At 38.4% G+C, this 26,131-nt stretch overlaps 1 protein-coding gene across 3 annotated transcripts in view; it reads right to left on the bottom strand.

The window, feature by feature from the left end:
• Positions 1 to 17,747: 17,747 nt before the first annotated feature.
• The window catches only part of LOC135678743 (alpha-N-acetylglucosaminidase-like), a 76,075-nt gene continuing 67,691 nt past the window's right edge, over positions 17,748 to 26,131 (bottom strand). For all 3 annotated transcript variants that reach the window (XM_065191874.1, XM_065191881.1, XM_065191882.1), the window contains 8 exons: positions 25,142 to 25,250; positions 24,924 to 25,027; positions 23,767 to 23,865; positions 22,580 to 22,690; positions 20,117 to 20,361; positions 18,644 to 18,881; positions 18,467 to 18,545; positions 17,748 to 18,368 (listed from right to left, as the gene is read on the bottom strand). In XM_065191874.1, coding sequence (XP_065047946.1) covers positions 18,061 to 18,368; positions 18,467 to 18,545; positions 18,644 to 18,881; positions 20,117 to 20,361; positions 22,580 to 22,690; positions 23,767 to 23,865; positions 24,924 to 25,027; positions 25,142 to 25,250 — 1,293 coding nt within the window. In that variant the 3' untranslated portion in view covers positions 17,748 to 18,060. The remainder of the gene's footprint in view (positions 18,369 to 18,466; positions 18,546 to 18,643; positions 18,882 to 20,116; positions 20,362 to 22,579; positions 22,691 to 23,766; positions 23,866 to 24,923; positions 25,028 to 25,141; positions 25,251 to 26,131) is intronic.

Raw genomic sequence — 26,131 nt, 5'->3', positions numbered from 1 at the left:
AGCCCTCGTAAAGTTGACTACCACTCCCGATGACCGGTTGTGCTAGATCTGGGGCACCCAAACCTATAAGTCTGGTATCAAAGAGTGGAGCACTCATACAAGACATCCTTGGTGTCTCAAGTCTAAGGACCAGATACACCACTGGGACTACGAAATTACTGTTTGACAATAAGGCATCATCAACTATTCAGGATTTCATAAGTGGATCAATTAGTGAACTCATTCTTCAATGAGCACTTGTATTGAATCCCTAGTGTCCCCACATGAGCAGCTATGAGACCAGCTACATCTATCATATGGATGGGTATATAACACACTAGTCTGTCCAGTTATCTCGATGTCCCTCTCGAGTAACTTATGACCGGGATTATTTAGGATCTGTGTTTAATGGTGAATCGGTTTCATTATCGTGATCTCATCATGATCCAATTCTCATTGCATAAATCCAAGGATATCACAATATATATATACATATATGCAATAAGTAATATAAAGTAATAAATACCAAAATATAATAAGCAAAAAGACTGCATGTTAAGTCACACGTGGCATCACTCATGTGATTGGCTTGTAGGGCACCTATGACTAGTAGATGCCAAGGCTGATGGTTATTGGAGTTACCACTTTACGAGAAATATTGATGATGAGGATAAGGGGAGGTTTGCTTGGGACCCATAGGGTCAAGAGATATCTTGGCCAAACATTTGTTGACGTGTTTATGTACTGATTGCTCTTCCTCTTGGACTTTTGACTGACTTGAGCTGTGATGGTTGGTCCGGGCAATTTGTCCTAGCGCTTCAAATATATCTCATAGCCAGTCAACTTGTCATAGAGTTCTTCAAATGATATTGGTGAGTCACGTGCCCGGATTGCGGTTGCCAATTCCTTGTACTCATCTCCGAGGCCATTAAGGGTATAGATGATGACTTCTTCGTCATATACGGAATGACCTATCAAAGCCAAGTTATCAATGATAACTTTGATATTTTGTAGATAATTAGTAATAATACTTTCCTCTTATTTTATTTTCATTAGACTAGATAGAAGACTGAGCTTACGAGTATGCAAATGATTCGCTAAGGTTATTTGTAGTATACCATGCTTCTACAGTAGTCGCATATGAAGATATCAATGGGGCGACGGATCCAGTAATTAAAGCTTGAATAGCTTGGAGGGTGAGATGATCTTGACGTAACCATAGTTTGTAAGTTGGATTTGGTGCTGGACTGGGTTCTTCGGGGATGTTGATCATGTCTAGTGGACAACTAAGAGAGCTATTAACGTAGCCTAATAAGTCATATCCAAATAGGAGATTAGAAAACTAGGCTCGCCAGGATGCATAGTTGTCACCATTTGATAACTTGAAAAGGGATTAGCATGGCAACATTAATGGAGATAAATCCTGCATGTAGAGAAGTACTATGATTCCCTATAGAAACGATAATTGGAACATCAAAAGAAGATAATAAAGATAGTGTCGTGCTTACGGGGGCACTGAGAAGTCATCTCCGGTAAGTTGTGGGGAACACTCTAGCTTCAGGAGATCTTAGATCTGTAGATCTGGGATCTGCATCTTAGGAGGTGTCCGAGGACACCAGCAAAGTCGGCAGCGACTTTTGTGGCTGATGAGAGGGTTGTCAACCGACTATAGTGCTGATCGGGGGTGCCAGTGAGTGCGACGATGAGCCTGAGACCACAGGAGAACTTGATAGAGCGAAAGACTTCAGGGTTACAATGGCAGCAACAGTGGGGAGTCACGGTGGAGTGAGGTTCGCGATTGAAGAGGAAAAGAATAGTGTCGCGGATCGAGAAGAAGATGAATTTCTAATGCAAGAATTGCTCTGATACCATGATAGAAGATAGATGATAGAAATTAAAGATAGAAGAAGTTGTATTCCTCATTGATATGTTCTCCATATTTATACATGTTAGCAGGGAGGATTTCCCTCAACAGAGCAATAAGATTTCCTCATACAGTTGGAAAAATCTTATCTGCTATTATGATCAACCGCCTCCATCATATGTACGGGTATACAGTACACCAGTATGTCTGGTTATCTCGATATCCCTCTCGAGTAACCTATGACTAGGATTATTTAGGATCTGTGTTTAAAGGTGAATCGATCTCATTATCGTGATCTCATCATGATCCGATTCCTATTGCACAGATCCATGGACATCAGAATATATTCATGAAACAGGCAATATAAAGTAATAAAATGTCAGATAATAATAAGTAGAAAGAATGCATATCATGTCACACGTGCCATCACTTATGTGATTGGCTTGCAGGGCACCTATGACCAGTAGAAGATTGTGGTGAGAATATCAGTGATGATGCTCCTATAATTGATGATGTTGAACCAATTGAATAATTTGAGTAAGCACCTCCACCACCAATTGAGATTCCATTGAGAAGATCCATAAGAGAGCGACAACCATTTACAAGATATCCTCCACATGAGTATATTATGCTTACTAATGGGGGAGCCCCAAAAACATACCAAGAAATTATATATCAGCATAATAATTAGTGGGTTAAAACTATACAAAATAAAATAAGATTCTTGCTTGAAAACCTATGACTTAGTAAAGTTGCCTAAAGGGAAGAAAACTCTCAAGAATAAATGAGTTTATAAATTAAAGACTAAAAATAATAGCTCACAAAAAAGATATAAGACATGACTAGTTATGAAAGGGTTTAATTAGAAGAAATATATTGACTTTGAAGAAATATTTTCTTATGTGGTGTAAATATCCTTTATCTGAGTTTTTCTTGGTGTGGCTACCAACTTAAACTTAGAAGTTGAGTAACTTGATGTGAAAACTGTATTTCTTTATGGTGACTTAGAAGAAGAAATTTACATGGAGCAATAAGAAGGTTTTAGGGTCAAGAGAAAAGAAAATATAGTGTGAAGCTTAGGAAAAGCTTATATGGACTCAAATAAGCATCTAGACAGTGGTACATGAAGTCTGATTTCTTTATGACAAGCTAAGGGTACAATAGAACCATATTTGTGCTAGTCATAGATGCCCGGCAAGCCAATCACGTGAGTGATGGCATGTGTGACTTGATACAGAATCTTTTTGCTTATTATATTTTGGCGTATATCACTTTATAACTATTGCATAAATGCATATATATATTGTGATGTCCTTGGATTTGTGCAATGGGAATCGGATTGTGATGAGATCACGATAATGAGATCGATTCACCTTTAAACACATATCCTAAATAATCTCGGTCATAGGTTACTCGAGAGGGAAATCGTGATAACCGGATAGACTGGTGTGCTGTATACCCGTCCATATGATGGATGTAGCTGGTCTCATAGCTGCTCGTGTAGGGACACTAGGGATACAGTACAGGTGCTCATTGGAGAATGAGTTCACTGATTGATCCGCTTACGAAAAGCTGGATGGTTGATGATGCCTTATTGTCAGACAGCGATTCCGTAGTCCTAGTGGTGTATCTGGTCCTTAGACTTGAGACACCAAGGATGTCCTATATGAGTGCTCCACTCTTTGATACCAGACTTATATGTTTGGCTGTCCTAGATCTAGTACAGCTGGTCATTGGGAGTGGTAGTCGACCTTACGAGGGCTATTGAGTGTCGATAGATGATCATCCACTCTCGGCGTCATGAGAGGAATATCCCATGTGTTATTGCTCAGACAAATCCCTGGCTAGGGTCATTCGGGTTGAGAGAGAAAGAGTTCTCCGGGAGAATCCGATTAGAGCGAGACTCGAGTAGAAACCGTATGGGTCTGACAGAACCATGCTCGATATACGGTCTCTGGGATATTAGATGGATGAGGGACTATAGGTACACGGTAACTGAGGACAGACAGGTCCAATGGATTGGATTCCCTTGTATCGTCTGGGGACTACGGCGTAGTGGCCTAGTACGTCCGTAGTCGATGAGTCGAGTGAATTATTACAGAGATAATAATTCACTGAGTTAGAAGGAGTTCTGACAGGTATGACTCACGGCCAGCTCGATATTGGGCCTAGAGGGTCACACACATATGGTAGGCATTGCGATAAGTAGAGATTCAGATATGAGATATCTGATGGAGCCCTTGTCTTATTGTATGCAGATCCAATACCCATTAGGGGAGGACCCATTAGGGTTTGACACGGGACCTCTATAAATAGGAGGGATTCACAGCCTCATAGGCTAGAGTCTTTGCTTGCCTTTCATATTCTTCTCTCCCTCTCCACCTCAGGCCTAGAGTTTTGAGGAGTATCGTCGCAACCCTGCTGTGTGGATAACCACTAGAGAGGAGGACGCTTGACCTCCTTCACCCTCTCCTAAGGATCTGCAAGGAAACAAGGATATACGATCTCCCTAGGTAACACAATCTACTCTATACGCAGTTTTGAGTTTTGTGGATTTTTGTGCACCAATCTTCGCACGACGACGAACATCTTTTTGGGAATCGGGGATTTTTGTTTTCTTGTTCTTCCGCTGCGCATGTGATGTCGCCCCCATGATTTCCCAATAGTGGTATCAGAGCCAGGTTGTTCATGCGAATGATTGGTTTTGAATTGCATGAGTTGTGTTTATGAATAATATTGACGTCAAAATCGTTGACGCAAAAGCGAGAAAGGGCAGCAACAGTTGCTTCCCTCGATGTGCGTGCGTGAAGCGCAGCCGAAGGCGGGCAGCACAGGGGCTGCGTCTGCAGCAGCCGGCCGGCGGCCTGCTTGCAGCAGGCTTGCTGCCGGCGGGGCTGGCAGCCCACGGGCAGAGGCGCCGTAGGGCAGCGGCGCTTGCCGCCGCTGCTCCCGCGGGCGAAACCCCCCCCCCCCACAGGGGCGGCCGCCCGGCGGGACAGCATCGCCTGCGGAGGCAGTGGCGCCCGAAGGGGTAGCCCACCTGCAGCGGCAGCGCCGCCAGCGGGCGTGCCGCCTGCAGGCGAGGGCAGCGCCCTCGCCCCGCCGCACAGGCCGCCGCCAGCAGGGTGGCGGTGGCGGCAGTGGCAGCAGTAAGAGTGAATTAGGGTTTTGGGTAAAAAGACAGTTTTACCCCTGTGAATTTGGGAAATTCCAGTTTCTGTCTTTTGTCAAAATTATGAAAATACCCTTAGGCATTGAGAAATTCCCTATATATCCCTGATTTCAGAAAATATTAATTAATTAAAAGGTTTAGTTGATTATTATTTTTATTATTATCTAGTAGTCCTACATGATGATGATTATTTATATATGTGATGTATGATGTGTGGACGGATGATCATGGACCATGTGATGTGTGTACTTGTGATTATTATTATTGAGGTATGCGAACCTCCATTATATTTCTTGTTTATTGTCGGTCCTGCGTGCCTATGATTAAGTTGTAATCACATGAGGAGGTGCGGCGGGAGCGTGGATGCGATAACGGGACCCACGAGACGGATGATCGTGATGCATGGAGATGCATTAAGATGTCGACGGAACCGACGAGGACGAGATGGACGATCACAGGGCATGGAGATGCACCGTTGCACACATTGATCTTGATGTGAGTGATTAGGCCTACTGGCTCGGGCCTAATCATATTAGGTTGTGGTCCATGATCATTTGGTGTGATTGCTTATACACATACTAGATATGTATATATATTTGCATGCGATGTAGATATATATTAAATATATATATGTGTGACATGTCATAGAAACATCTCTCGATAATATTAAGTCGGTAAACGTGAGGCAATTAGATTGACCCATGTGGCCTTCCATCGTTATAAGTAGGAACCGATTCCCGGTATAGGTTGAGTTGGTCGAGTCCCTCGAGACTCACCTATATCGCGATTCGCTATCTTGCTTACGACATAGAGATGTCACTGGTGACCTGAGGGTATAGTATGCTTGGTCGAGTCCCTCGAGGGTATATCATCAAATCAGACTCATCTTATAACGAAGGTGTTGACTTAACCGAGCATCATGGTTGGTCGAGTCCCTCGAGGCCATGGTGATTCGGAGGCCGAACAGGACAGGAATCACAAGGAGTTGTGATCGGCAAGAGTTGCCTACCTTTTAGGCTTAGTGTGATTGGTCGAGTCCCTCGAGGTTACACTAAGACGCTAATTGGATCCTGATCCCCACTAGAAGTCTGCCGGAGACTTCCGTTTCACGTGCTGAGGGTGTCGTGTGACTCGTTAGTAAAATAGTGGGAGCATATTAAGATAGAAGTCCATATCTTGATAGTTTATTTCTTGCAAAATCTGCATGTTATTTATTTCTGCTGCATCTTTATTTTTAGAAAATGTCGCTTTTAAATCCCTTACGTGGCATACTTGATGTCAACCGCCTCACTGGTCCAAATTATACGGATTGGCACCGTAACTTGAGAATTGTTCTCACAGCGGAGAAAATCGTGTACTCCTTGATACAGTGATGCCTACGCCTGAAGAAGGGGCAAACGAGGATGAGATCGCTCGCTACGTGAAGTACATTGATGACTCCACTCTTGCTCAGTGCTATATGTTGGGCTCTATGACTCCTGAGTTACAGAGACAACATGAAAAGATGGATGCCAGATCCATTCTCCTACATGTCCGCAAATTATTTGAGGAACAGGGAAGGACTCAACGATATAAGATATCCAAGAGCCTTTTCCGTGCTAGGATGACTGAGGGGACACCGGTTCAGAACCATGTCCTAAAGATGATTGAGTGGATAGAGAAACTCACAGGTCTAGGAATGGTCCTAGAGGATAACTTGTGTGTGGACATTGTGCTTCAGTCCCTACCATATTCCTTTTCACAGTTCATAATGAATTTTAATATGAACAAGCTTGAGGTGACTCTCCCAGAGCTCCTCAATATGTTGAGGGAGGCAGAGAGTACTATTAAGAAAGAGAAGCCAGTTCTCTACATTGGTGAGACGAGAAAGAAAAGGAAAACAGAAAGGTCCCTTAAGAAGGGAAAGGGCAAGGGCAAACCAGGTAAAGCAAAGGTTGCTAAGAAAGACCCAACAAAGGATAAAGGCCAATGCTTCCACTGTGGTAAAGATGGGCACTAGAAGAGGAACTACAAAGAGTACCTTGCAGAAAGGGCGAAATAGAAGCTTGGAGAAGCTTCAGGTACATTCATGATCAATCTCCAATTGTCAGATTTTTGTGATAGTGCATTGGTATTGGATACCAGTATTGCTTATTACATCTACAATTTATTGTAAATTCTAGCAAAGCCGAGGGGAGATTGACGAGAGGAATATTGCATAAAGGTTTGTTTATGCAAGACACTACTCCACATATCATGAATGTAAGTGTCTAAGAGGAAACGAGATGAGGTGAACAGTGCATACCTATGGCATTGTAGGCTAGGTCAAATCCATGAGGGAATGATTCAAAAGTTGTTAAATGATGGATATCTAGATCCATTTGACTATGTGTCATATGCAACTTGCGAGCTTTGCCTTCATGGAAAACTGACCAACTCTCCATTTAGTGGAACTGGAGAGAGAGCCACTGAGTTGTTGGAATTCATACATAGTGATGTATATGGACCCATGTCAACTCATGCAATTGGTGGTTACTCCTACTTCATTATATTTACAGATGATTTCTCAAGGTATGAATATGTGTACTTAATGAAGTACAAGTCCGAGGCCTTTGAGAAATTCAGAGAGTATAAGAATGAGGTGGAGAACCAGACTGGAAAGAGTATCAAAACTCTTCGATCAGATCGAGGAGATGAGTACTTAAGTACAGAGTTTACTCAGTTCCTCAAGGACCATGGGATATTATCCCAATGGACACCTCTTTATACACCTCAGCTCAATGGTGTCTCTGAAAGGAGAAAACGTACGTTATTAGATATGGTACGGTCCATGATGAGTTTCGCTGACCTACCCATCTTATTCTAGGGATATGCCCTAGAGACCGCAGCTTACCTTCTGAACAGAGTTCCAATCAAGTCGGTAGTGTCTACACCATATAAGATATGGAAAGGGAAGAAGCCTGATCTTAAGGTTGTTAAGATTTGGGGCTGCCCTACCCACATTAAAAGACACAACCCCGATAAGTTAGAATCAAGGACAGAGCGATGCAAATTTGTGAGACACCCCAAGGAAACTTATGGGTATTATTTCTATCATCTCGAGGACCAAAAGGTCTTTGTAGCTAAGAGAGTAGTGTTCCTTGAGAAGGAACACATTCTTGGCGGAGATAGTGGGAGAATGATAGAGTTGAGCGAGGTTGGAGAACCAAGCTTAAGCACCACTCTACAGCCCGAGTCTGTTTAGGTACCTAATACACAAGTTTCAACTTTACGCAGGTCTGATAGAGTATCCCATCCTCCTGAGAGATATGTGGGACATATTAGAGGAGATGATGTTGAGGATATTAATCCTCATACCTACGAGGAGGCTATTATGAGTATAGACTCCGGGAAGTGGCAAGAAGCCATGAATTCTGAGATGGATTCTATATACTCCAATAAGGTTTGGAACCTAGTTGATGCGCCCGAAGGGATTGTACCCATCGGTTGCAAGTGGATCTTTAAGAAAAAGATCGGAGTAGATGGAAAGGTAGAGACCTATAAAGCAAGGCTAGTGGCTAATGGGTATCGTCAAAGGCAAGATGTTGATTATGAGGAAACCTTCTCACCCATAGCAATGCTAAAATCCATCAGAATTCTATTGGCTATTGCAGCACACTATGATTATGAGATCTGGTAGATGGATGTGAAAACCGCATTCCTTAATGGGAACCTCGAGGAGGAGGTGTATATGATGCAACCTGAGGGATTTGTGTCCAAGAACTGCCCAAATAAGGTGTGTAGGTTGCTTAGATCCATTTATGGACTAAAGCAAGCTTCCCAAAGTTGGAACATAAGATTTGATGAGGCAATCAGATCTTATGACTTCGTTAAGAACGAAGATGAGCCTTGTGTATACAGAAAGGTAAGTGGGAGCGTTATCACCTTTTTGGTATTATATGTGGATGACATCCTCATCATTGGGAATGACGTAGGAATGCTATCCACAATAAAGGCTTGGTTATCTAGACAATTCTCCATGAAGGACTTAGGGGAAGCATCCTATATCTTGGGGATTAGAATCTATAGAGATAGATCCAAGAGGATGCTTGGCTTGTCCCAGTCCAGGTACATAGAAACCATTGTCAAAAGGTTTGGCATGGAAAATTCCAAGAGAGGTCTCATACCGATGAGACATGGGATATCGCTTTCTACGAGTATGTCCCCAAAGACTCCAGAAGAAAGGGCGAACATGAATATGATACCTTATGCCTCAGCAATAGGGTCTATCATGTATGCCATGCTATGTACTAGGCCTGATATAGCGCATGCTCTGAGTGTCACGAGCAGGTATCAGGCGGATCCAGGCTTGGAGCACTGGAAAGCAGTAAAGTGTATCCTTAAGTACTTGAGAAGGACTAAGGATCTTTTACTAGTATATGGAGGAAATATCCTTAAGGTTGAAGGCTTCACTGACTCAAGTTTTCAGTCTGATGTCGATGATAACAAGTCGAATTCAGGGTATGTGTACACCTTGAATGGAGGAGCAGTGTGCTGGAAGAGTTCCAAGCAAGATACCACTGCTGACTCGACCACAGAGGCGGAGTACATTGCTGCATCAGATGCAGCAAAGGAGGGAGTCTGGTTGAAGATGTTCATCACAGATTTGGGAGTCGTTTCGGATAGCGAGAAGTCGACTTCCTTATATTGCGACAATTATGGGGCGATTACTCAAATAAGGGAACCCGGGTCTCATCAGAAGTGTTCTGAGTAGGTTCCAGCTTATCAGAGAGATCGTAACCCGAGGAGATGTAACAGTGGAAAGAGTTCCATCCGAAGATAACATTGTAGATCCAGTGACAAAGCCGTTGTCTCAGATTGTCTTTGAGCGTCACAGGGGTCTGATGGGGATCAGACACATAGGTGATTGGCTTTAGGTCAAGTGGGAGATTGCTAGTCATAGATGCCCGGCAAGCCAATCACGTGAGTGATGGCACGTGTGACTTGATACAGAATCTTTTTGCTTATTATATTTTGGCGTATATCACTTTATAACTATTGCATAAATGCATATATATATATATTGTGATGTCTTTGGATTTGTGCAATGGGAATCGGATCGTGATGAGATCACGATAATGAGATCGATTCACCTTTAAACACATATCCTAAATAATCTCGGTCATAGGTTACTCGAGAGGGAAATCGTGATAACCGGATAGACTGGTGTGCTGTATACCCGTCCATATGATGGATGCAACTAGTCTCATAGCTGCTCGTGTAGGGACACTAGGGATACAGTACAGGTGCTCATTGGAGAATGAGTTCACTGATTGATCCGCTTACGGAATGCTGGATGGTTGATGATGCCTTATTGTCAGACAGCGATTTCGTAGTCCTAGTGGTGTATCTGATCCTTAGACTTGAGACACCAAGGATGTCCTGTATGAGTGCTCCACTCTTTGATACCAGACTTATAGGTTTGGCTGTCCCAAATCTAGTACAGCTGGTCATTGGGAGTGGTAGTCGACCTTACGAGGGCTATTGAGTGTCGATAAAGGATCATCCACTCTCGGCGTCATGAGAGGAATATCCCATGTGTTATTGCTCAGACAAATCCCTGGCTAGGGTCATTCGGGTTGAGAGAGAAAGAGTTCTCCGGGAGAATCCGATTAGAGCGAGACTCGAGTAGAAACCGTATGGGTCTGACAGCACCATGCTCGATATATGGTCTCTGGGATATTAGATGGATGAGGGACTATAGGTACACGGTAACTGAGGACAGACAAGTCCAATGGATTGGATTCCCCTGTATCGTCTGGGGACTACGGCGTAGTGGCCTAGTATGTCCGTAGTCGATGAGTCGAGTGAATTATTACAGAGATAATAATTCACTGAGTTAGAAGGAGTTCTGACAGGTATGACTCACGGCCAGCTCGATATTGGGCCTAGAGGGTCACACACATATGGTAGGCATTGCGATGAGTAGAGATTCAGATATGAGATATCTGATGGAGCCCTTGTCTTATTGGATGCAGATCCAATACCTATTAGGGGAGGACCCATTAGGGTTTGACACGGGACCTCTATAAATAGGAGGGATTCACAGCCTCATAGGCTAGAGTCTTTGCTTGCCTTTCCTATTCTTCTCTCCCTCTCCACCTCAGAGCAGGCCTAGAGTTTTGAGGAGCATCATCGCAACCCTGCTGTGTGGATCACCGCCAGAGAGGAGGACACTTGACCTCCTTCACCCTCTCCTAAGGATCTGCAAGGAAACAGGGATATACGATCTCCCTAGGTAACACAATCTACTCTATACGCAGTTTTGAGTTTCGCGGTTTTTTTTATCACCAATCTTCGCATGACGACGAACATCTTTTTGGGAATCGGGGATTTTTGTTTTCTTGTTCTTCCGCTGCGCATGTGATGTCGCCCCCATGATTTCCCAACAATTTGATCATTGTGTGTTTACAAAGAAGTTTTCAGATAATGATTTCATTATTCTCCTACTATATGTTGATGATATGCTGATTGTTAGCCATGATGATAATAAAATTAAGAAGCTTAAAAAAGAGTTAAGTGAGTCTTTTGCCATGAAAGGCTTGGGATCGATAAAAGAAATACTTGGCATGGAGATTCTATGATAGGAATAATGAGAAGATTTGGCTATCGTGGGAGACCTATATTGAAAATGTTCTTAGAAGATTCCACATGAGTAAAGCCAAAGTAGTTTGTTCTCCACTTATAGATTATTTCAAACTTAGTTCAAAACAATATCCTATAAGTGAGAAAGAAAAAGAAGAAATATCCAGAATGCCTTACTCATATATAGTAGGCAGTTTGATGTGTACTATAGTTTGTATTAGGTAAGATATAGCTCATGCAGTTGGAGTTGTCAATTGATTTCTCTTTAATCCTGGTAAGAAACATTGGGCAGTAGTGAAATAGATATTAAGATATATAAAATATGCTTCCAAGTTGTGTTTATGTTTTGGCAATGGTGAACCTATGCTAGAGGGGTACACAAATACAGACATGGCAAGTAATACTAATTCTAAGAAGTCCACTTTGGGGTTCTTGATGACGTTTGCAGGGGGAGTAGTCTAAGTTACATAATTGTGTTGCTCTATCATCCACAGAAGCAGAATACATAGCAATTACTGAAGTATGCAAGGAAGCTTTATGGATTAAAAAGTTTCTATAGGAATTGGATTTGAAACAGAAAGGATATATTATTTACTATGACAGTCAGAGTGTCATTCACATATTCAAGAATTCAACATACCATTTTAGATCCAAGCATATTGACATAAGATATCATTGGATTCATAATGTACTTGAGATAAAAGAATTGTATTTAGAAAATATGCATACCGATGAGAATGAGTCAGATATATTGATAAAATCTTTGCTTAAGGAGAAGCTTAAAGCATGCAGGCGACGAGCAAGCTTAGTACAACCCACCATATGAGCTAGAGGGGGAGAATGTTTAGGTCTAGCCCTAGGTGGGCTTTGACTGGACAATAGGGGCATTAAGCCCAAATCTGATCAATTATTTAAAAAAAGAAAAGGAAGAAAAAAAGTAAGGTCATGTGCGACATCAAAGGTGGGCGAACGGAAAAAGAACGATATAGAAAACAAAACAAAGAGAGAGAGAGAGAGAGAGAGAGAGAGAGAGAGAGAGAGAGAGTGAGGAGAGAGAAAGCTAGGGTTTTGAGGTTTTTACTAGATGATCAAGCAGCTAAATTTCATCAGGTTTAGCCTAAATTTTATGTGGAGAATCCTTACAACAAGCTCTACAATTGCTAATCTATGATTTGTCCTCTCTAAGGTGTTTTTATGATATACTCACTTAGTGAGACCTAAACCTTTTCTTTGATGAAATCTATGGTGATGATGATATGTTATTGTTGAACTAAGATTTATGTTCTTGATGTTATTGTGATCTTTTAGTTATTCTGGAGAAGACTTATTATAAACCTATTATCATTATTGGTGATAGTAGAGGTTTGAAGTTGACTATGTTCCCATAGTTTTTCCCACATTGGATTTTTCATATAAAAATTTATCTCACTTTGTGATTGATTCATTGTTCTATTATTTATGGTACTTTAGTTAATATTTCTTTTGGTAATAAATTGATATTTTGGTGAGGAATCCATTTTGATACATAGAGGGAAAAGAATTATTCCACTGTAATAGTTTTTCCCAACAAAGTAGTATCAAAGCTAGGTTTTTTGGTGCTAATTTTTCTTATGTGATTGAAATAGAAGAGTTAGACGGTGTGATTAAATTGAAACCGACTATCATGTCATCTATAGACACTTCAATATTCCTCATAATCTAATACTCAAACATCTTGTTCACATTCTTTGGTATGCCACCCTTATATTTTTCAGTAACAATAATGGTATGATACTTAAACATCTTGTTCATATCCTATTTATAGAGAGCCCTCTTAACTTGACCCTAATAGATTCTGCCTTATTGAGTGTTGGATTTTCATCCAATTACCCTGGCATATTGGATACTGGATCTTTATCCAATTATCCCTAGCTTAATGAAAATTAGATCTCTATCCAAATATCCACTATAAGCTCTTATTGGGTTTCACCCAATAAATCCAATAAACCAGGGGCTTATTGGATATCACATATTCAATCCTCTTTTTGTTGCGTCATTCACTATATGTGTGTGACCCTCTAGGCTCAATACCGAGTTGGCTATGAGTTGCACCTATCATAACTCTTTTTAATTTAGTGAATTATTATCCCCATAATAATTCACTCAACTCATCGATTATGGACGTATTAGGCCACTATGCCATAGTTCCTAGACAATACACGCGGATCTAATCCATTGAACTTGTCTACCCTTAGTTACCGTATGTCTATAGTCCCTTATTCATCTAATATCTCAGAGATCGTATACTAGACATGGCATTGTCAGGCCTATATAAAATTTATTTGAGTCTCACTCTAATTGGATTCTTCCGAAGAACTTATTTCTCAATTCGAATTTCATGCTTATTAGATTTATCATGATATGATCGACTCTAGCTAGGGATTTGCCTGAGTGAGAGTATATGAGATATTTCTCTCATGATATTGAGAGTGGATAATCTTCTATTGACCCTCAATTATCATCATAAGGTTGGCTACAACTGACTATGCTAGATCTGGAACCTCCAAACCTATAAGTTTTGTTTTCAAAGAGTGGAGTACTCATACATGGCATCCTTAGTATCTTAAGTCTAAGGACCAGATGCATAATTAGGACTACGAAATTGTTGTTTGACGATAAGGTATCATTAATCAACTAGCATTCCGTAAGCGAATCATTCAGTGAACTCATTCTCTAATGAGTACCTGCACTATGTCCCTAGTATTCCCACACAAGCAGCTATGAGAATAGCTACCTACATCATATGGATGGGTATTTAGTACATCAGTATATCTGGTTATTGTTCATTTGGATAGACATTGATTCAACCCATCACCAATGAATTTACTTGGTTTATTTTAAATTATTCATAACTATGTATCAAAAAATTAATTTTAGATACTTTTACTCTATTTGTGCCTTTATGAGTAACTTCAAGTATGTGTAAAATATCATATGCGATGTCACAAGTAGAAACTTAATTAAACTCATTTTTATCTAAAGCACAAAATAAAGCATTCATAGCTTTAGCATTTAAAGAAAATATTTTCTTTTCAAAATCATTTTATTCACTCATCGGTTTAGAAGATTTTTGAAAACTAAACTTGACAATGTTCCATAGATCAAAATCCATATAGAGCAAGAAAATCTATATTCACGTTTTCCAATAGGTATAGTTTGTCCCATTGAACATAGGAGGATGAATAATGGAGTAACCCTCTTGGTTACTTGAAAAAGTCATTAGATCTCTCTTAAGTGTTAATCCAACTAAGAGAACTAAGCCCTGATATTAATTATTAGAATCGTTATGGCACTGAGAGGGAGGGTGAATTAGTGCTATAACAAATTTTATCCAATTTTAAAGTTCGATCGATAAATTCATATTGAAAATACGATTAACAAAAACTACAAGTAAGGGTTACAAGTAAATTAAATGAGTAAGCAATAACAAATCAAAGGTAAAAGAAAGGATGCAAATCGATTTATAGTGGTTCGATTTTCCTGATCTATGTCCACTCTCGATTCTTCTTCCCTTGAGGCTACCGACTTTCACTACCGATCTTCTTTTCAATGGGTGAAGATCAACTACCCTTATTTTAACTTTTTTTCTTTTAATAAACTTAGGAGAAAACCTCTACACTCACTCTTTTATAAGAGATTTTATCTCCTATAACTCAAAATCACCTCTAAACTCAATGAGGAGGAAGAGACAAATAATGCTCTAACCCTTCATAAACTTCACAACTTGATTCACACCTCAACCAAGTCTTAGTGGGGTATTTATAGGCCCCAAAAGGATTCAAAATAGAGCCAAATAATTTAAATCATTGAAAATTTTGGGATATGGGTGATACTGCAACCACAACTTTTGACGTCATAATTTTGAACTTTTGGGTGGTACCACCATAGCAAAATTTAATTTCTGGGTGGTACCACTATCGATAATGCTGATATTGTCTGTCGGTTGACTCAGGCAGTACCACTGTCTAAGCCTACTCAAGGCCACTATTTTGGCCTTCTAACGGACCTAGTTCAACCCTAGTCCAAGCCTATTAGCTTTCTCGATAAGTTGGGATGGTTTTCGCACCAACACAATTTGATCCATAAAGACTTTGATAAAAACTTTAACAATCCAACCACATATCTGGTATAATTATGAAGCTTTCAGCATATTGTATGCCATTCCAGCATGTCGTTCGATCTTTCGATATTTTATCCAAACCTCCGGCACATTGTCCTTTCCTTCGGTATATCACCCAATCTATTGACATATCGACTTTTCCACGACATTCGATCTTTTAGTGCAATATTCGATCTTCCAACACGATACTTGAACTTATAATACGAAGTCTAATCTTTGGCACATCGACTAATCATTTGGCTCGATATCCAATTTCCAATATGATACCTTTCCCGGCATAACATTCGATTCTGTTGCTTCAATAATTTGTCCTTCAATGGTTCGAGTTTGTGATCGAAAGTATTTTCTATGTTACTTATCTTAAAAGCATATTAGTCCATAAACTCATCAATTTGTTTGTGATTGCTTACTTATTATTATTCACTTTACTTGCAAACCTTACTTGCTCTCAGTATTTGGTTAATTATATTTTCGATATAGATTTTACGATCAAGCTTTAAATCGGTTTAAAATTTCTATAACACTAATTCACCACTCCCTCCCGCAAGTGCCATTGAGATCCTAACACCTATTTCGCTGTGAACTATTGGAGGCCCTCATCTATGACTCTTTTAGTAAGTCTACGACCTAAACATCTTTCTACCCCTCTATCCTAGCCTCAAGAGGAGGTCTTGATAACGAAGATCCCAGAAAAGTAGCACCCAGGCCAGCAATAATCGATTCTATCAAGAGATACTTTATTTAGTACTATTTCATCTTCATCCTCAACGTCCAAAGACACAAAAGCAACTTTGATGTCCGAAGACGCAAAAGCAACCTTGATAGAGGACATCCCTTTTATAGCCCCTATTAGAGATGCTGTTGGATTGGTGAGAGGAGGAAAGAAAAGAAGAACGGATAGGAAGCATTCTGTTATGATCTATCTACATATGTGGAACAGAACTTTCGAGCGATTATCGCTTGAAAACTCTTTGCTTTAGTTTTTATTTTTTTTATTTTTTATTTATTTTAGGTGCTTTTAAGTTCATAGTAAGAGTGGATTAATTTTTCATTCTAAGTTATTTTTATTGCAAAATAAGTTTAACTCCTCTGTCAAAAATTTTCATTCAAGAGATGGTATCGTATGGATGGAAGATAACCTAAGCTTTTCCTTGTTGCTGCTACCTGTTTGTGTTAATTAGGGCTACTTAGTCCATCTATGATCGTTAATTATGACAAGATAGTGAGAGGAAACTAAGAAGCTAACATGATTCAAGGCATGTTTCATGTAATAATATAGAAACCATCATACCCTACTTTTCTAGTCTCTAGGGGTTTCTTGTCACCACTCTTCATCTGACAATATGTTGAGCATATTATATTTTAATTTCTTTTTGCCTTGTGAAGAATGTGAATAATAAAAATGTTACCTTTCGAGAATCGAGGAATCGGAAATCTTCTGAGTTGACTCTTGCATCGAACTCAAAAAGTTGAACCTGAAGAGTATGTCCAAACAAAGCCGTCAGGCAGTATTGAAATCAGCATCTTTTGGAAATCATTGAAATACGTACTCAGTGACCTTGTAACCAAGCTGACTTGTCATGGTTTGATACTTTCTCTTGCATTTTGAGTCAGGACTGGAGAGAACCAAGAAAAGGTTAAATTATGGCTCGAAAGATTAAATTTGAGGTGGCTACAAAACTACAATCACTAGCTAATTAAGTTCACAAGGATTTCTGCCAGGAACTAGACGATGCTTAGATAAATTTCCAGCTTGAGAAGGCACTACCCTGGAAGCCGACTTGAACTTAATATTTTCACGTGTAAATCGTAATATTTATGCCCAGAAGTCACAAGTATGCTTTGAAAACTGAATTAAAAGTGCTGTAGCTTGACAGTGCCCATGACAATTCTGGTAAGTTTGGTCAATGTCGGTTCAGGTGTCAGGAAACTCAAAGAAATTAAAATTATTACAGTAGTCAACAATAGCATTTATCGTCAAAAATGATGATCTTCTTGTTTGGTACTAAAAGTTCCCATTAATATATTTTGAAATATCCATAGTCCATAAACAGTGGGAACACCAAACATATTAAGTACTAAGTTGACTCTGGTGTTACAGAGTAATAAGAAACTCAATTTGTGGCAAATTGACATATCATTGCCTAGACAATGCCTTCTTGACAAATAAATTAGGAATCCATTATGGAACAAACAACTCATAACATAATTGTTTTGATAAAAAGCCCAAGGCAATAAGATTCTTTTGAACTTCGGGAACGAAATTACCATCAGGAGATTGTGTCAAACATAGAAGCTCACAAAATTAGCAGCTTCATCATAGTTTGAACCCATATAAAGTGATTGCAAGTTATCACTACATAAATACTTGTCATATAGCCATCGAGATATATTTAGAGCATCACCAGAAGCTTTCACTGGAAACAAATTTCTACTGCTTTGCCACTTGTTGGTAAGGCCTATCCAGTCCCTCCTCCAGTCTTCTAATGGGAAACTCTCCCCCTTCACCAAGCTGTCTATCATGTACTTGAAATATATAGATGCTCTTGGCCCATAGTAGTCTAGTAGAAGACCACTCCAGTACTTGTTTCCTGCACAATTGAGATTGTCGCAAGAGTATTACATTAAAACAGATTGATGACACCAAAGTAAAGGGTATAAAGCAAATTGCTTCTGCATTGGTATGTACCATAATCACGAAGCAAACTAGCTTCAGTCTCAGTGTTATCAAACCACATGGTTACTTGAGTCCTTGCATTCCATTCAAACTGCACCATAGAAGCATGACAATGACATAATCCTACTTAAATAGGCATACAAGTATTCAAATTTGAGGAGGGCAAACAGGTGACAACAAGAATCTTACCTGTTGCTCCTGTTCTGGGTCTCTTGCAAGGCGCTTGGCACTTTCCAACCAGGGGCCAAGCAGAAAACCATCATGGCATGACAAAAGCATGTCCAGATCTTTCACAAGGTCAAGAAAGTGCTGGCTATATATGGTCGCTTGTTTTAAATTACTAAGTTTGTACCCTTCTATAATCTTCAAGAATACTTTGTTTGCATACTTTGCTAATGCCTGACGGGTGAGATCCACAAGATCATATCTGGAATAATAGATCCACGAGATTTATATAAGATCCATTATCAAAATATAGTAGCATGTTAAAAGCTCCTAATATTGACATGATTTATAAAAAATTATTCTTGATGGGATTAAATATTTGAACTGTATAATATTGTTTGTAGCTGACTTTAAGATAATATTGAACTGTATAATATTTTTATGTGGAAGAAAGGGAGAAAAAATGGATAAGGATGCAGATAATTTACAATATTTATCATTTTATATAATTATCCGTTTAGTTTATCACATGAGAACAACAAGAATTGATAGAAAGAGTCATACCCATTGAAGCAGCAAAAATTTACATGTATCATAACAAACACAAGCCAATTCTAGTCATGGAGCTGTAGTCTAGACTGCTTTATATGGGTTATAACTTGATAAGCTTTCATTGTCATAAAATAATATACAACTGGATAAAGAACTTGCAATCATGGACATTGAGAGCAATATGAAGTATGAACAATGTAAATTTACATGGGAAAGGAAGTATCTTTAACCATAAAAGAAAATTGGTCATTGGACAATGATTTAGTAAGTGGTTGGGACGATCTAAGCCTCAATGTTGCATATCATGCCAGTTTCACACCTGCTAAGGACCAAAGACCAAATTCACATGCAAAACCTCATTCTCTAGCAACATGTACAAGATCTTGTTTTAGAAACAAAGACATCTTAGTCACTTAGTAATTGGAAAAATAGAACAAATAAGAGATAAAAAGACAAAAAGAGGGGGAATAAGAAGGAAAGGAAAATATACTGACTTCATCCAAAAGTTTCACTGAGCAATTGACTCATCATAATTTTGCAGTTACAGAACCACAACCGTCTACCAATGTACATTGCTTAAACCTGTCAAATCAGAACTCTACTTGGATTTTGCCACTACCATCAGTCAAATTTCAGCTGCTTTTGAAACTAATATTAAGATGCAAATATGCTGATTTAGATGGAAGAGATGAATACCAACAATATGCAAGTCTAACATATAAGCAAATAACTAACACAGTGTGTTTGAATTCCTTGCTCTAGTCATGGCAAGCTTTATGCAGTCTAGCATATAAATACCAGTAATATGTCAGAGATGTGGATGGAAGAGATAGATACCAGCATTATGCAAGTCTAACATATAAGCAGATAACTATCAGTGTGTGTTTCAATTCCTTGCTCTAGTCATGGCAAGCTTTACGCAAAAACAAATGAATCGCAAATCACCTGAAAGTCTGGCTATCTGATACATCATACCCATTTTCTAGGAAAAGAACTAATGCGCGTGTGACATCAGCAGTTGAATACCATAAATGTGGTTGATCATAAGAATTAGCTGTTTCCTTCAGTGGCTCTCTTTCTGATAATTGTCGACTAAAATGCACAAGCTTTCTCTCTTCAGATATCTCTGGTATCAATATGACAGATGGATCAACATCTGGAAATGCAACAATTACATCTCGATTTTTGTCCTGTTGTTGAGCGGTTGAGACATATAGATACATCAAAAAGCATTAGAACTAATAACTGGTCAGTAAATGCATGAAAGCACCAAAAGTGATGCACTTAATTATTGATAATAATCTCAAAGAGGTAAAACTGTAATTTCATGTGGTAATTTAAACCAATTCAAGCAATGGTTTACCCATTAGAATCTGGAAGAAAGCTTAGCTTGAACCACTTCAATTTGGACTATGGTCTAGTTGCGCAATCCAATCACAAGCAAACTTTAAGTTTCTAATGCCCTTGATCATGAAATTCTCTCTCTTTGGTCTTTTAGCTCTCAGCACCTCTTTCTTTGCCTCTGCTTATCAAACTATTTTTATCTGGGACTTAATTCATAGTCTTGAAGCCATAAAAGCAGCCAAAGATTTCTAATGCTCTGCTGGGACATTAACCATCATGACCGATAGTACAGATGAAGGCCGTAACAAAGAAGATAAGGAAGAAAAGTAAAATGATAATAAAGAGAATAAGAAAACAGATGAAAAGATGTAGAAGCAAATGACGTGTTTCACTTAGACTGATACGAAACAGGCAGTACATACTGGTTCAGACATCAACTGGTATGTGGTATGCAGACCGCCCCTGTTTACGGCGATTCAGTTCATCCATATATAAGGAAACTACCCTAATTGTTTCTCACGCACAGCGCAACCTTTGCTTCTCAATGTGACCTCCACTTCTCAGGCACACCATGGCCTCACTGTATACCACCACCAAACACCACCTTTGGCCTAATTGCTTCTCATAGGAATGCCCATTTTCCTCTTCCTCTTCCTCCTCTTCACCATCTCCTCTTCTTCTTTCCTCCTACCTCCTTCCTCCTCCCTCCTCTTCCTCTACCACCCCTTCTTCTCCTTTTTCTTCTTCAGAACACCGATACACACAGTACACCAGTACTGATTGATATGTACTAGTCTGAGCATATTACCAAAATGGGTCCAGTACCCAAACGGTGATCCTTGAGTAGAAGTAATTCAAAGATTATCAAATGAGACAACTACGATTAGGAAAATAGGATTTTATGTTTCTTTTATTTTGTTCTTCAATAAGAAAATTCTAGAGTACTAGGTTTTGTACAAATCAAGAAATAATTTCATAAATGAAAGCTACCATTGCCTCAAAAACTGAATAACCTTCGCATAATTATATAAAACATCCAAAAGCTGGTTCTTTTTTTTTCATGCCTTTGATATTTGCTTTCCAAATGAAAATAGTTTTCGTTATAATTTGCTCATCAACCTTTATCTAGAAAGTAATTAATCTAAAGCCAGGTTTGTAAGTACCATCATTGATGTATTATCAACATCAATGGTAAAATCTCTTTGATTCCTCGGACTTAAGTTGCAGCACTCTTTCTGCTGTTGTAAGAGAGGAAGAGTGTAGATCTCCTTTTTTACTAAAATCCAAGTGTTTCTCTGAATACCAAACCCAATAAGGATAGAAAACATTGAAGTTACCAGTAGTGATGCTGCAACTAAAGCAGCTTAAAACATCATGATCTTTTGAACTAAAAAGTCAATATAGGGTAATATCTAATTGTGCTATTATTGAACCAATTGACAGAGTAATGATTAATTCAAGTGATCAAATATTAAAAGATTTTTCTTACTGGTAGCTTTATGGTTCTTGATCACTTCAATGTGATCACCACCAATGGTGGCAAGCTTTCACAATATCTTCGTCTTTTGACTTATTTGGTGTTATTGTGTCAACTGTCAAGTTTCTTATTATCAAAAGAAGACAATTGTATTTGCTTTTCCTGATCCTAATTTTAAAGAAAGTAAAAGAAATATGGAGTCCTTATGGACATTTACTTTCTTGGTTGCATGCATACAAATGATCTTTGGCATTCATAGACTGTGACTTCTATTGGCAATTGACAAAATTATGGAAGAAGAATTATTTGTATTTGAACTCTCTTTTTGCAATCCTAGATTGTAACCTCCTATGAACAATTATATCCCTCCCAAAGCCGTCAACTTTGGTCATGAAGACTTAACTAAACCCTATTTTTGGTGAACACTCAGAATGGTTAGTTTTCTAAAGCCACAATGCACCACATTTCAAGCAAGAAGATTCGACTCTGAAAACCTTTAGATGAATATGAAGTTTATATGTGGATAATGAGGATCCACTATGAGTCATAAATTAGCCTACAATAGAGAAAACAAAGATTAAACTCACATAGGCACCATCTGTGCAATTATATAGAGTATGATATAGTATCTGCCAGGCGTCTTGTAGTGCTGGAACAAACCTTCCATATCTCCTTGTTGCATATAAGTCAACCCAGATCTGAAAAGAAAATGATAAAAGAAAAGCCAAAACATTTCTTGATGGGTCTGATTATCTAATTATTTCTACCAAATAATTAGGCAACAATCAAACTAGATGATCTAATTATTTCTACCAAATAAATCTGCTAAAAGTGAAATATGAATCTTTTTTCACATTGTGATTCCTCCTCATTGAGCTTCTAGTTCCATTATTCTTTTTCCACAAGTAAAAATAGGCATGCTTTTAACTATTATCAGATTCTGAAATCCAATTACTAAGCTGTCCTGAATTGATGGAACAAACTATTTTGCTGAGTTTGCATGATGACTAAGAAACTATATCTTGCTACATAATTGGAAGAATGGCAATAAGCGGATTATATATCCTAGAACAGAAAGAAAATGCTACATTTTGTTCTACCAAAAACTGACCACCTAAGCTCCTCAATATTAAAATGATGCATAAAAACCCAGAAATAGGTCAAGTACCTTGCTAGCTGGACATATTTAAATGTATCCGACCTAACAAAGGTTAAATGAAGGATAAAAAAGAAAGTAGGCAAAGTGAAGAAGTGAAAACCCATAAACAGATACGCAAATCACATTTGTACAATCAAAACACATGCACAAAGAAAAGAAACATGCTCCATCTGAGATCACATTTGGCCAAAATTTTGTTCACAAGGCAAGGTTTAATCTACAGCTAATGCAATTTGACCTACAATAAACAAATCAAAATTAAATTCCTATTTGCCCAATGCAACAAAAATGCATTTAACTTGATACTGTCCTTCACAAAGTTCCAAATTTTAATTAAATTTCTTTTCTAGTGCTACTATTCTAGTTTATAGATTACTAGACTTAATCTGCCATTGAAGCAGGAACTACTTAACCGCTGAACCAAAAAAAGAATCTTAAATTATATATGTACCTGTTTGGGAAAACTATTTGAACTTATTCTATGTAACTAACCTATAGGATATCTTCAATTTATACATTACACCATATAGGAGGCGAGAAAGGGAAATTATAGCTTAAAACATGTGGATGGTATTCAATAAGGTAAAGAGATGGGTACACAAAAGTAAATATTACCTTGACATCTACTGGTTTATGATGAAATGCCATTTCAGACATCAGATCATAAACAACAGGATTTTGCTCGATGCCTTCCATAGACATTCCAACGCCAACCTTTAGACCAACGAAATATTAGACAAACATAAAACATACCAATGATATTCCTCAAGGATATATATGGATTAAGAGATGATATTAATATATAGCTCCTTCTAAATTCCATAACTTATAACAGAAATCACAACAAATTTTGCTACAACTTTTACTAGTTGTGAAAGAGACAGGGAACATTTTTTTAGCTAAAAATAAAAATTTTAAATCTGCAAAAACAAACTTACTTTATCCAAGTAGTCAAACTCATATCCTTTGATGCTCACAAAAAGGCTTCAACACCGAAAAATATATTTTTTGAATAATAAAGATACGTTTGAGAAAAAGATTGACACTACCAGTTTATAAGAGTTCCTTTAACAGATAGCACAGATTTTGTTCGTGCTTCACCAATCATTTTCATAGTGAAAACGTGAAATGTGATTCACTACAGATTTTACAAAATTAAAATTGTGAACACTGTCATAAAATGATGTTTATATATTCAAACATTTCCTAATAATTTTCTAGAGATGCAAGAAATAATATAATAAACTATATAAATAAATTATGACTACCACACCTAGATTAAGGAATAATTTTAACTCACTAGTGAACTAAAATAACAAATTCCAACAATCCTATATCATTGGTCAGAAGCACAACACTAACCACTGTAATGACATGTTTTATGTTGTTGAACCTTGATGACATTTGGCACAACCAGCAAATTCACAATGTGGAACTAGCCCAAATAATGGTTAGAAAGGAAAAAAAAATGTAGGTAACTGTCGAAATCAACCGTTATCGTGCTATGTCGAGCAGTAACTGTGTCGGGCGATAATGATCGAAATTTCAATTGTTACCGTTTGATATGCCCCTGTATCACCCGATACGGGCCATATTGAGTGTTCCGCCCGATAGCGGACGATCCATGTACCAGTATGCTATCAGACCGGTACGTATCGTCCGTACCAGGCAGTATTATTTGAAATTAAAAACCCTGAGACTAGGTACCATGTATCACAAAATAAGCTGCACATAATAAATTATATTTTAAGTACCACAAAAAGGCAACTAACCATGGTTGAATTTTCACTTGTACGAGCTTCAATAGGTCCAAGTGCAATTGCATCGAGAATACCATACATCTCAATATTTCCAGCAAAATTGTGTAGCATGCACCTGTAGAAAATTAATATAAGTTGCTGCTGATCAAGATTATGGAAAAAAGGAATCTTTACATATTGCTACAAGAAAATTAACGAAAACCAACATTTTGAGAAACAGAGAACTTTCCAGATGTATGGAACACCGTAAAACTGTTTTGATGTAATCCATATTGGTTTTACTTCAGCGAATAGATCAAGAACTACCATCCGCCCAATTGGAACTGAATGCAAGAGAGCCTAACAATAAAAGAAAAGTTAAATCGCAGGTTCTGAACCAAATTGTGGCAACAATTTATAAGTTTAACATCTTATGATGGTATAAGCCTAACAATGCTAACAACTTAGAAGTAAGTAGTTCTGATGATAGTATAAGTTTAACATCACTTCTACTGTCAAAATGTGGTGCAGATAACTATAAAAAATTGTGCCAATATCGAGAAAAAAAAGTTTTGATGCACCAAAAACCAAGGTTTGCAGTACCGACCCGTACCGCCCGGTACGGGCGGTACGTACCGGTCCGATACGTTGCCGGTACGCGGACCACCTGTTACCGTGCCGAGCGGTATACCGTGCCGAGCGGTATACCGTACCGTACCGGTACCGAGCGCCGGTCGAAACACCGGTACGGTACGGTATTGCGAACCTTACCAGAAACAATAGCGTTGATATAGTTAAAGAAAACTCTATATAGTCAAGTGACATGAAATGATCGACAAATTCAATCCCAAATAGTTATTCAATATTACATTGTGTGATGCAGTTTTGCAGTTGATAGGACCATATGCTTTCTTTTCTTGTTTGCCTTCAATTAAATCAATCCAGAGATACTTGATAAGCATTCTTCAATGCCGATCTCTCACTTCTTGAGAACATCTTATTTACAATCTCATCCTAGTTATAAACCTATAAATCAGTTCAAAAGATGGCCTACTAAAATTTATACAAATGATCATCATAAAACAAATTCTCAAATCATATGCCATTTTATTTGTTGTCATAGTATATTAAATAAGCACACATGATATTTCTAAATTGATCCCATGATTTTGCCAACCTCCATATACAAGAACATTTGCAACATAATTGCAAATCAAGGAGAACTTTATTATAAGGATTAA

The sequence above is a fragment of the Musa acuminata genome, chromosome BXJ1-1 (genome assembly GCF_036884655.1).
Source record: "Musa acuminata AAA Group cultivar baxijiao chromosome BXJ1-1, Cavendish_Baxijiao_AAA, whole genome shotgun sequence".
Lineage (NCBI taxonomy): Eukaryota > Viridiplantae > Streptophyta > Magnoliopsida > Zingiberales > Musaceae > Musa > Musa acuminata.
The sequence above is the reverse complement of the archived record's forward strand: the minus strand, read 5'-3'. Positions and strand labels throughout refer to the sequence as shown.